Raw genomic sequence first — 13,207 nt, 5'->3', positions numbered from 1 at the left:
GTGAAGCAAGTCAGAAAGAGAAAGACAAATACCATATGATATCACTTATATGTAGAATCTAAAATATGACACAAATGAAATTATCTATGAAACAGAATCACAGATATACAGAACACACTTGTGGTTGCCAAAGGGGAGGGAGCTGGGAGAAGGAAGGACTGGGAGTTTGGGGTTAGCAGATGTAAACTAATATACATAGGATGGATAAACAACAAGGTCCTACTGTACAGCACAGGAAACTACAGCTGATCTCCTGGGATAAACCATAATGAAAAAGAATACAAAAAATATTGCATATATTGTATACCTGAGTTACTTTACAGCAGAAATTATCACAACACAACACTTAAACCAACCACACTTCAATTTAAAAAATACTATTAATAATCATTTAAAGCAAAAAAAAAAAAAAGCAATTTCCTCACCCTTCTTGTCCCACAGGGCTGCTGGAGTGTCAGGTAACTGGGCCACTTGATATCCTTTTCTTATTTTTTAAAAATGGAAAAAAATATCGGTTATATTTCAAGCCACAAAAAAATACCTAACTGACCTTTGGGTAGTCCAACCTTAGCTCATTTTTTTTTTGAAGATGAAAATCTAGGATTTTTTTCAACAGTCCTAATTTCAAATTATAACTCAGAGATACTTTGTTTTGATCTTTCTTGATCTTCCTTCCAATATGCATTTTCTTCCACTCACTCAACCTGTTTATAATTTTCTTACATTTGACATCTTTTTATGTACTTGTCACATTTGATACTTTAAAAGTAATTCCCTTGTTTTTACCAAATACCTAGAGTTTGTACAGCCAGTATGTCATTAAGGTTTACTGACAACCAAAGGCATACCGTTGAGTAGGTTTCTCTAGAGAAAGCATTTACTCTGGCAAGTGGACAAGATAATCTATTTCAGTGTGACAAGAAAATATTAGAACTTCTATTAAGATTTAGTTTTATCTCATATATTTTATTTCTATTTTTATATACTTTGTAATATATATTTGAATATCTATATAATTTGCAAGTACATTTAATTTACATTTTTTGGAGGTATATGCTCAAAATATTTTTATTATGGTGTGATGATTTTAAAAATTTTGAAATCATAACCATAGAGAATAAGTAGGTACAAATAATATTACTAGCTATTATTTACTAACTGCTATGTTCCAGGCATTGTTCAATTCCTTTAATCATCTTAATTTACTTAATCCCCCTATCAACAACTATAAGTATGTGCCATAATACGATACCATTTTATTTCCCTGCTGCAAGTGAGATTCAGACATTGAGAAGTTGGATAATTTATCTAGAGAGACAGAGCTTCTAAGTGGCAGGATTTGAAATTAGGCTAGTGGACTCCAAACTCTGTCCTCTTAACCACCCTTGTTCACTAACAGTTACTGAACAGAGTGCCAGGTAGGACTGGGCTTAGTGGAATCTATCGGAGCTCATTCTCCTCACTCCTTTGATGACAGACATTTTCCATTCTCTTCGGAAACTCTCATCTTGAACTTCATCTCTATACCAGATGTTGGGGCCACAAGATAATTTAGACATGGTCTCTGCCCTCAAGAAGCTACAGTCAATGCAGAAGATAAGACAGTTATATATATATAGCTATAATATAAGTGGAAAGTGAGAAGGACAAAAAATTTAAAGCTATAGAAATTTTGGAGAGTCATTACTTCCAGAGTGAGGAATTGGGAAAAACTTCATGGAATAAAGTACATTTGAGGTGGTTTGAAGCTATGGCTTATTCCCTCAAATCACTATATAACTGACAAGAAATTTCATGGTGAAAGTATCTTTGGAAATATTTGTTTTGGGTCTTGGCCTTGCCTTTTCTCCGTTTCACAGTCCTCTCCGTATTTAAAAACAGTAGGCTCCTCTAAAAGTGGTATAATCCTCTAACGCTGAGCCCAAGGTAAGCCTAGTTTCCCTGGCAGGGAGAACGTGAATGCAGGGGAGGCATCTTATCAGTGGGGTGGCAGGGGTGGTGGTGGACACCTAGGGTCTGATAGTTTGGTTTTGGGGCCAGGGCCCAGAGTATGCCCAGGCAATCACCACTCCTACCTGTTCTGATGCCTAATGGGGACAAAGCATTATAAGAGACTATAGTTTTGAATTCAGTTTATAACTTAGAATTGAGGAAGTTGTATTTCAACTAGCCCAAAATAGTCTTCATTATAGAAAATGGTTCATGATAGCAAAAGAATTCTCCATAATTATCAGTAGAAAACTCTATCCTACTCCCACACAGAACTTTGTAGCAGGATTAATCAGAACTTAATAAGGCAAATAGTCAAGAGATGGTTTTATGAGTATGCACCATGAGGTGAGCTTTTTTAAGACTGGGAGCTGACACCTTTTGAGGTAGTTTAAATTAGGATTTTGACAGAAGCACATTATTGTCACAATTGGTAAATGTTAGTGAGATTCAGTCTCCTCCACATATCCAATTTAGGAATGCAGTCATTAAGCCCCCACACAGTGATTCAATTCATGAAATACAGAGAAGAAATTATTTAACTCACTAAGAGATTTGGAAGTTGTCTTAAAGTCTGCTGAGAAAGTGAAAGTGTTAGTCACTCAGTTGTGTCTGACTCTTTGTGACCCCATGGACTATAGCCCACCAGGCTCCTCTCTCCATGGAATTCTCCAGGCAAGAATACTGAAATGGGTAGCCATTTCCTTCTCAAGACTGCTAACCCATGGCAAAACTGGTTGATACATGGGATGAAAGTCAAATAGATAATTTTTGCACTTTCTCTCCATTTTCATTATAAAAGATTTTTACTTTGAAGAAGCTCAGTCTAGCATTTTCTAAGATAAGAAAATCAACAGCATTGATATATGTGTGATTCTGAAGCACTGTAGCCAGAAGAGCATAAATCATCTTATGGGTAAGGGGCGGGTATGGAATTTCATGAGTGATTATGCTGAAAAACATGCCTGCAGACTTAAGTACTTAATACAACTTACAGTCTCTAAAGGAAAATATGGATTGTAAGAGAGGAAAAGTTCTGACTTATTTCTTAGATCTGCACTGATTTATGCCAAACATAAAGCCCTGGACTCATCTTTGTGCCTCAGATTTTCCCTGAATGAGAATGCTACCACGAATGCATCATAGGCCTTGTTAATCATTTTTATATGTTCTTCTTTAATTTAAAAATTCTGAGAAAGTTTAACTTCAAAGAACATCAAAGCTTTTAAAATGGCTTAAAGCAGAACTGATTCAAGCAGTCCAAGACACTGACAGATGCTTCTGAAAAGAGTCTGCAGACATGCAGAGACTTGAATTTCCCTTTGAAGCTTGTTTCATCTTTTAATAAGTTTTTCTTATAGTTTAACTATTCCTTCTTGCTTTACATTTTCTCTGGTTCCTTGAACTCTATCCATTCTCTAAATAGAAAACAATGTTATCCTACCCCTTGCAACATAAGAATTCCTGTATTATTAAAACACAAGTCTTTATATCCTTGAAGATACTCACAGATTGAGTAAGCAGCTAGTATTTATTGAGAACTTACTGTAGTCTATGTTATGAAAGGGGCATAAGAAGCAAGCAGAGTTCCAGACAGTACCTCTGAGAGACTTATTGCACTCTAACTGAAAAACTTGTTGAATGTGAGCTGAATTTTAAGACCAATTCCAATCCTTTAAAGCTAGATTTCCCTAGTTGTGCCCTCTATGCTTGATTAGCTCCAATAACAGGGACCTCAATATCGCCTTACCAGCTGCCCCTTCCAATATCTGACCTCACTTAGTTGCTAGAGAAAACAAATCTCCATGTAAACTGAGCTACAAAACAGGAATGAGTCAAGCACTGGAAGTGCTGAATCAGTTGAAAAAGACAAGTTTTGTATGAGGTCAGACGAAAGTGGAATCACTGATGGTTACTGTGGTCAGAAAAAGATGATGATTTAGGGTAAAATAATCAATATCTCTTGGTTTTCTCCAAAGTACAACATAAACGTGCATCTTTATTATTACTGGTATCATATGCAAATTCCAATAATAATTAATATTTATTGAGTGCTTGTTGTTCAGTCACTAAGTCGTGTCTGAATCTTTGCGACGCCATGGACTGCAGCACGCCAGGCTTCCCTGTCCTTCACTATCTCCCAGAATTTGCTTAAACTCATGTCCATTGAGTCAGTGTTGCCATTCAACCATCTCATCCTCTGTCTCCTCCTGCCCTCAGTCTTTCCCAAGAACTAATCAATTTGTTAAACTGCCTCTCAAATGACACTATATATAAATTTTAATATAGGTTTTTTTTTCCTTTTTACTGAAAGTAGGAATGAAAATTAAGAACAACCAAGATAAAGGGAAGAAGTTTCAATGATTTCCAGACCTTTTCTAGCCCTAGAAATTTTAGATGAACATTTTGGCATTCCAGAACAATGCTGGAGGGTAGATATTATTTTCCCTAACTTGAAGAAACTGAGGCTCAGAAAAATTAAGTGACTTGCTAAGGTTTCAAAGCTAATAAAGTGGTAGAATGAAATTAAAACTCAAGTCTGTCTGATTCCAACAACTGTGCTTTTTCCATTATATTTTAGTGTCAACCCCAGAGTGTTAGCCATCTAATTCTTATCTCCAGATTTCTTCTATTCACTGAACTGAATATAACTCTAATAATTACTAACCATATGGGTAAAATTCCATTAGTGATAGAAAACCAAATTCTGTTAGCAGGAATCTGAATATTACTGAAATGTTAAGTGGCGTCTGAATATCTTTTGTTATAAGGAGATTTTGGACACAATGGCTTCTTTGTTTGCAACAAAATGTAACATATCTACATCTCAAGAGCTGAAATGCATACTAAATAAACTGCCTCGGGGTAAAATGGCATAAAATTTGAATAAAGACTAAGAAAAGAAAAAAAGAAAACCACTAACTTTGGAATTTCTTGCAGGTATTCTGCAAAGGCTCACTGACCTTGGAACATCTGGATGTCTCTTATTGCCCCCAACTATCAGATATAATTATTAAAGCATTGGCCATTTATTGTATTAATCTCACATCTCTCAGTATTGCTGGCTGTCCAAAGGTATGTGCAGGAGTTAGAGCTCAGACATGTCAGATTGAAGTACTGCCAAAGAACACAGGTAGGATAGCAATTAGGTGTTAGACTCATAATAGAACTTTTCTTTGCCATATCTGAGGTATTCATCAAGAGTTCTCCTTCCCCAAACTGTAAATAGCTTTATGATTTCATTTGTGTAAAAGTAGTACCTGGAAAAAGTTAAAGACAATTCTCATACAAATATAAAAATGTGTCAAATATATATTTAATTCACTAATGAGAGAACCAGCAAAATGATAAAGTCAGTCCATACAGCATTTGATCAAACTGAGTATTTACAGGAACTGAAGAAAGAATGTTGGAACATGATTGTTAGGTTAAATCCAAATTGGTTAAAGTCCTACAAGGTAACAAATCAATAACCTTGGAGCTATAGTTTCTACCAGAAATAATCTGCATCTCTCTTAGACAAAAATACAACAGGTAGAGTTTGAGTCCTAATCAATAATACATAGCATGTCCAAAAAATGGCATAATTCCTTGTAGAATTTCCCAGTTGGACTGGTTTAAATCATGTTCCAGTAAACGCTGAAAGGGTAGGCAACCATCTTTTGTCTTATTTTCAAGTGTTTGACAATTTTTCTTGATATCTGTCTTTGAAAGGAATATATACTTATTGCAAAATCTTTGGACTGCATATATTAAAAGTATGAATGTAAAAATTCAAAGTCATACCACCATCCAGGACGTAACCACTGGCATTTTATACTTACTCTTCTAGAATTCTTTTCTATGTACAGAGATTGTAGTTAAAGAAGGTTTGTCTTGCTTTTTAAAGAACAGAATCATACTTTCTAAAATACACTTAACCTGCTTTCTTTTCTCTTAATATACTACGGATATTATCACCAGGTCAAGAAATAGAGGTCTCTGGTGCTGGATTAATAGGGCAGATTAAATATACCCTGATAATTTTGTTCCCTCTTGAAATGCTACCAAAACTGCAGAAGAAGGGTGAGGGCCCACAATGATAGGGAAAACAGTAGGAGACAAAAGCAACAAAATTTTGGAAACCTGAAAATAGATGAATTAATTTAGCATACCAGAGACAACTTTGAATCCTAAACCAATAGTAGAGAAAGCTGGGGAAAGAATGGATTTACACCATAGCCTTCAAACTTGGCAATACTGTATACTTCTACAACTGGGTTAAGAGGATGGCTAAAACAAGGAAGACTGGGTTAAAAGTTCTTGAGAAGTAGGTACATCATTAGATCTCCTTCCCTATTCTATGCTTTCAGGCAACTGCCCCTCCTCATCCTCACCAGATTTGAGATATATTTCCTAGAGCCAGATTTCTCAACCGTGGCATTACTGACATTTGGACAAGATCATTCTTTACAGTAGGGGATTGTTTCGTGCACTGTAGGATGTTTAACTGCATCCTTGCCCTCTATCCAGTACATGTCAGTAGCACCTAGCCCCCCCCATACCTCCAGTCATAACAATAATAAATGTCTCCAGATATTGTTGAATGTCCTCTGATGGAGGAAGGGAGTAAAATCTCTCTACTATCCGCTCTACAGATAATAAAACAGAAGGTTGCCAGGCTGGGAGACATCATGTAAAACTGAGAACTTGGATACAAAAGTGAAAATGGGAATTAAGTGACTAAATGCTTAATGCAGAGATACTCAGCACTTTTCCAACACAGCATCCAGAATTTGGCTGCCAGATCTTTCCCTCCAGGCAGGAGGCTGGAATCCTTTTTTCTGGGGACTCTGACTAGTCCAAGATGAAACACTGAAAAATACTGACATTTGTGGATTTTCCAACAAATAACTCATTTAGCCCATTGAAGCTGAAAGAAGAGAAGGCCCATATTATGCACTCAGACCTTCTATTCAGCTTTTGTTGTTTTTGTTTAGTCGCTAAGTCATGTCCAACTCTTTTATGACACCATTATTTGTAGCCCACCAGGCTCCTCTATCCATGGGATTTCCCAGGCAAAAACACTGGAGTGGGTTGTCATTTCCTTTTCCAGGTGATCTTCCCGACCCAGAGATCAAACCTGCATCTCCTGCATTGCAGGTGGATTCTTTACTGCTGAGCCTCTAGGGAAGTCCAATCAGTTTTTAGCTCTCCACTATCAATCATGAGCAGACAGTCAAGGACATGAGGCCACACTTAGGAGAAAAGCCTCTAAAGGAGAAGATAAAGACCAAAACAAATTAACAGAAAAATCTTGGAGGAAGTAAAATACTCAAAGGGAAGAAAACTAAAATATCTCTTAAAAAATCCTCAGAAATTGCTAAGTTACTAACAATTTTGTCCTCTTCTGTTGCACACATTAAAGTATCACCTGAACTTTCAAGACTCCTTGAGTTCTAACTGGTCTAAAAATTCAGCTTCTCAGTTGTTCAGTCTGGGTAGTGAGTAGGTTAAGAGAGTGATGCTAGAACCTCCTGATTTCTCTATCATTAACCATCCCACAATAAGGGGGAGGCAGTGGTGGGAAAGCTATTGTCAATCATGACAAAATTTATCTAGAAAATTTACAATAAAATTCTTCTTTGTTCAACAGCCTTTAGAACTAGGGAAACCAGATGTCTTTCTGGTCAGCGTCATCTAGTTCTAGAAGTAAGCTGTGGTAAGGTATTCAGGCCAGCAGTGACCATGAACCCTCTGCAGCTTGGGCAGTCACAGCTCGCCGGGCTCTTGCTTCCACTGCACACGGACACATAGACACATGGGTAACACATGGCTCACTGGGAACTGCCCTGTCTCTAAAGAAAGCACAGATGTTGACTGGGTATTTAAAAGGCTCCACTAATAAGGGAGGGAAATAGGAGAATGAGAAAAGGAAAGACTCTAAAGAGAACAGGAACTGAGGCAGAGGATTTGTGTTTGTTTTGTTTTTTGTAAGGAAAAACCGACAGAGTTCCTTCTACAAAATGTGCAGTGGACATTGGCTCACAGCCCAGAAACTAAGGAGGATTACAAAAATAACATTTTATAAAATGCATCATACTACACTGAAGATCTAGACTGAGAAAAAGCAAGGAGAATAGATTATTTCAGAATCTCAATGTTAAGGAAAAGCATTGAGCTTTACCATCTATGCAGGTGAAATGAATATTCTGATTCAGAAGATGTAATGACCATAATATGAACACTCCCCACAGCCTCAGAAACCATAAGGCTGTGATCCTGTCTAATATATTTAAGTTCCATTGTTTCTGATGAGCCATAATACACTTCAGTGTCTGGCTTATCATTCTAGGCTACATTTCCCAAAAATCCATGAGTTAACCTTGAATGGACATCTTATACACCTCCTGGAAGGTCCCTACAACCAGCTCACCTCTCAGGTTAGTGAGTAGTACTATGACCTCATCCTACCCGGCACTAAAATGGGAATAACATAATCTCTGCTCAATAGGACTGAGATCAAGACTTTGTATCTGGGAGTTAAGAATGTGGCCAGTCACCTCGACCTCGTTTCCAGCTCCCATAAGTTCCAAAAACATCACCTCAGTCACTGAACACTTGGGATTCTGATCTACAGGAAATGCTGGGCTCCTTTTCAGTTCCTCCAGTATCAAAAAAACCTAGTACTCTGAGCTCTACCTCTCTGGGATTTTTCCATCATCTCATTGTCTTTTCTCTTCTCTACAATTCATTAGGGCAGGCTAACTCCTGCTCCCAATGATATCATATCCTCAGAGACCCATAGAGTGTGCCAGGAATGTCTGAAAGCATTTATGTGAGAATCAGTTGCAATGTTAAACCTTGGTCCTGTGCATGTTCTGGAAACAGGGCATACTTAGACAATGACATCTATCTTTCCAAACATAAAAAGTATACATTTCAAATTAAAGGGGGTTTCTGCATAATTCTCTCAATTTTATGTAAAAAACAAGAGCTTAGCCTCATGGCATGTTTTTTAGAATGTTCAAACATTTAAAGTAAATTAAATCCAGTTGGAAAAAAATTCCTTTGGGGAGAGTAATCTAGTTGATTCTGCAGCAAGTCTCAGTTCAACTATAAATTCAAATGCTAGACCTTGAGGAAGTGAAGTAATCTAAGAAGTGGAGTTGAATTACTTCTACAGAACATCTGTGCAAACCCTCAAGATGTTGGAACCCTTAGCAGAAATTCTCAGTGTGAGATTCATGTAGCCTCTGTGGCTTCTGCTCTTCTTTCCTCTGCTGCCTACAAACATCTCTCTCACCTACTAGCCCCTTTCCAGAACCAATTATTCCATACACAAACCATCAGAGATGTCCAGATCACTTCTTATAGCAAGTTGATTCTGTCTGTAGGTTAATATATATTATTTATATATATATATATTCATGTAATACATATATTACAGTTTTGTAACATGTGATGTTATTAAACTTATGCTTCTCAAATTGATGTTGCCTTAGAGTGGATTTTAAATTTAAAGCCAAATGCTATTACAGCAGAATTTCATAAGTTGCTCATACTGGTGTGACAAGTATTACTAGGAAAATTTTGATCAAGTTTCCCATCCCAAACAGGTAACTAAAATAAAAATAACGGCAAGATCACAAATTCTATTAGTACCACTTGAAAGAGACCTTTTATTGTTCTGGAAACAGACTAAGTCACTGACCTAAGTCATAGGCTCATCACATGATAAGAGAATATGCAAGGGTTCCGACTATATTTGTTATGGACTGAGTATTTATGTCATTCCAAAATTCACATGTTGAAACTCTCATCCCTGGTGCAACAGTATTAGGAGGTGAGGCTCTGGGGAGGTAACTAGGTTTTAGATTGAGGTCATGAGGGTAGCACCCCCATGATGGAATTAGTGTCCTTAAAGAATAGGAAGAAACTCGAGCTCCCTTCGGGCTTCCCTGGTGGTTCAGATGGTAAAGAATCTGCCTGTAATGCAGGAGACCCAGGTTTAATCCCTGGGTTGGGAAAATCCCCTGGAAAAGGAAATGCCAACCCACCCCAGTATTCCACCATGTACAGTTACAGCAAGAAGGTAGCCATCTACAAATCAGAAGAGGACCCTCACCAGACACTGAGCCTGTGGACAATTTGATCTCGGACGTCTCAGCTTCTAGAACTCTGAGAGATAAATGTATGCTAGTTAAACCAACTAGTCTGTGGTATTTTGTTATAATAGCCCAAACTGACCAATATGCTACTCTTCCTTGGGATGCAGTTGGTCGAAATAATCAGTAGTTACTTTGGCTCTATGTACAGATTACTGACTCAGCAATGGAGATGTTATCAGCAAAATGCCATTACCTGCACGTTTTGGATGTTTCTGGTTGTATCCTGCTTACTGACCAAATGCTTGAGAACCTTGAAATGGGCTGCCGACAACTCCGGATCCTAAAGATGCAGTACTGCAGACTTATTTCCAAGTAAGTATGTACCTGAGTATGAAAAGTTTTGAGAACTACTTCCTGAGAAAACAGATTATGTCACCACAGCATTCATAATACAATACATAGTGGCTTTCAGAGTTAGGAAGTTTTTATTTTTCACTTAACTGAAGCCAATATATTGAGCTGACCTCTAAAATGGTCTTTGTGGTTTTATATTCCTTTTCCAGTAGCCCTTCTACTCTTAGTGCTTCCCTTTCCTTGACTGTGCAGCTGCCCAAAGCCCTAACTCTGCTCCTCAAGGAATAATCACTAGCTCTTCCTCTCTTTCCTTCTCAAAATAATACCACTCAGTTAATCTCCCATGTGGGTTAAGAAAATCATCAGACATAGCAGTAGTGGTGTTAGTCACTGAGTTGTGTCTGACTCTTTGTGATCCCACAGACTGTAGCCCACCAGGCTCTTCTGTCCATGGGAATTCTCCAGGCAAGAATCCTGGAGTGGGTTGCCATTCCCTTCTCCAGAGGATCTTCCCGACCCAGGGCTTGGACCCTGGTCTCCTGCATTGCAGGCAGATTCTTTACTGTTTGAGCTAGCTCACAATTAGGTACAAATTACTAACAGTTATCCTAAGAGTCCCATCTCCCCCAAAGCTATTTGTTTTATATTTGTTATTTTACTAAGATCTAGAGCTCAGAGTAAGGTATTCTGATAACTGCTACAGGCCAAATGCCTATTTCCTCAATTTATAAAATGTTTCCAATGAAATAACAGCTGGGTAAATAAGAAATCTATAAAGGTAGACGGTATCAGGTGTTACCCTATAATTTTTAGATAGAAAGCAGTTTTTTGCTTTGTTGTTAATTTTTTTTTTTTTTCTATTGACTGGAAATAAAAACATGGAAGTATTTTAATTGACCTGATGAAGTAACCCGTGGAGTGTTCATATGAAAATTCTTGACCAGTCCCTGAAGGTCAGGTTCTTTTCTGAAAGTTGGAAAAATGAACACTAAGAATTAATATTATCAAGGTACAAAGTTCATAATTATCAAGGTACAAAGTTCTAAGCATGTAGATTTCACAGAAGAACTTTCTTAATTAAACAGCCCTGGCAAGAGCTGAACCATGAGATCTGTTCACTTGATAACTGAGGAAGAAAATCATTTCTGATCTAGGGATATGTGTGCTAAAATGAGATGAAAAAACAAAAACAAAGCTATTACTTATAGAATAAGCACTCCCACTGGGCCTAGACTTGCCAAGGGAGAAGACAGCCAACTGAAAATGGATCAGAAAAAAGAGGGCAGGTTCTTGAAAATTGTTGAAGAAGAATAGAGATTCAACCTTTCTTGATAGGTCTGTTTGAATATTATTAACTCAGAGTATTACACCATGAAATAAGGTCCTAGGAGTTTCTGTTGACCTTGTGATATCATACAACAGCCAAGATGTCACCTTTGGGTAAGATGATAGACAATGGATAATGTATTACACAAAGGAGTTTAGTTTTTAGTCTTTTGATTATATTTTGCCAATCATTATTTTGGGAAGGTAATAAACTTCTGAAATGTAGGATGTTAAGTAAATGAATGGAAGACTTAGCTAGGGTCCCTGTGAACCTAAACATGGTTACCCATTCCTCATGCAAAGTCCATAGATTGAAAAAAAAAATGCAAAGAAAATAAACAAGTAAGATTTTACTACTAGCTGGGGTTGGCCCCCCAAACCAATGCAAAACTCTAGTTAACTAGCTGAATCTATGGAAAATTCCTTTACCCAATCCAGGACAGTTAAAGGTCTATTTTGTTTTCTACCACCAGGCCTGGCTGTCCCTATCAGCCAGGAGCAGACAGAGACTTGGCCCTCATGCTTAAAGGGGAGCCAGCTTGTCTGCCCATCTTATTGTCTAAAGAGGCCAAACCATTTTAGTTTCCCTTATAGCTCCACTCCTGCTAAGATCCAGTAAGAAAGAGGCCTAGAATTTTCTGATTCTATCCTTGTCTAGCAGTGGAGAGGGCTGTCCCACAGCATGGTGGCCAGGACCAGTAAGGCTCCAGGAGCATCTGTCTTGACATCCAGCTTCCAGGAGAGGATGCTACTTGTCAGTCAAGGAGGTCCCAAGATACCTGGGTTTCAAAATTTTGATTACAGAAGTGGTAAGGTCTGGCCTCATTTCGCTGTTGGGGCTCAGATCTAAAGACTAGAGCATTTTCTTCTTCACTTAGACCCATGGGATCCTTTGGCGGAGCTGGAAATGCTGCAGAGTATGTGAACCCTTGAAGACACAAGCTCATGATGGTATCTAATCCCTTACCTACGTCCAGTCTAAAAAAAAGCCGTTGTTTGTTCTTGCTCCCTCAACAGCGAGAGCTTTGTTTCGTCTGGGTGAAATGAAACATCTGGAAGTTACGATGGAGGAGATTTTTCTTGGGAAGAGGTTTTGTGACTTTGAATCACAAAGCAAAATATTCCCACACATCTGACTCCATTTGAACATACAAATGTATGAAATCATATAAAATCTAGTTATAGCCCTCAGAAGAAATTGTCCTATATACAAATTCCTCCATACTCAATGGAATCTGAAAATATTTCACTAGCTTTACAAATCAAAGAGGTCTATTCAGCCCACCCTTTCTGAACCAGGGAAGTAGTAAACTTTTGGTCAATGAGCAAATTATCTATAGCTCTTTTGCAGGAGAGCTTCCAGTATGAGATATTCTGTCATTCTACAACTTCAGAGCCTGAAGGGATCCCAGGAAATTATTCCAGACGTCTACATAATAAGTGAATGA

The 13,207-nt window shown here is 37.8% G+C and overlaps 1 protein-coding gene across 1 annotated transcript in view; it reads left to right on the top strand.

The window, feature by feature from the left end:
- Positions 1 to 13,207, top strand: part of FBXL13 (F-box and leucine rich repeat protein 13) — a 209,643-nt gene that overhangs the window by 189,338 nt on the left and 7,098 nt on the right. The window contains exons 19-20 of the mRNA XM_043871784.1: positions 4,930 to 5,064; positions 10,288 to 10,451. Coding sequence (XP_043727719.1) covers positions 4,930 to 5,064; positions 10,288 to 10,451 — 299 coding nt within the window. The remainder of the gene's footprint in view (positions 1 to 4,929; positions 5,065 to 10,287; positions 10,452 to 13,207) is intronic.

This window comes from Cervus elaphus, chromosome 18, assembly GCF_910594005.1.
Source record: "Cervus elaphus chromosome 18, mCerEla1.1, whole genome shotgun sequence".
Taxonomy (NCBI): domain Eukaryota; kingdom Metazoa; phylum Chordata; class Mammalia; order Artiodactyla; family Cervidae; genus Cervus; species Cervus elaphus.
Note: the sequence above shows the minus strand (reverse complement) of the source record. Positions and strands in the feature narration are given on the sequence as shown.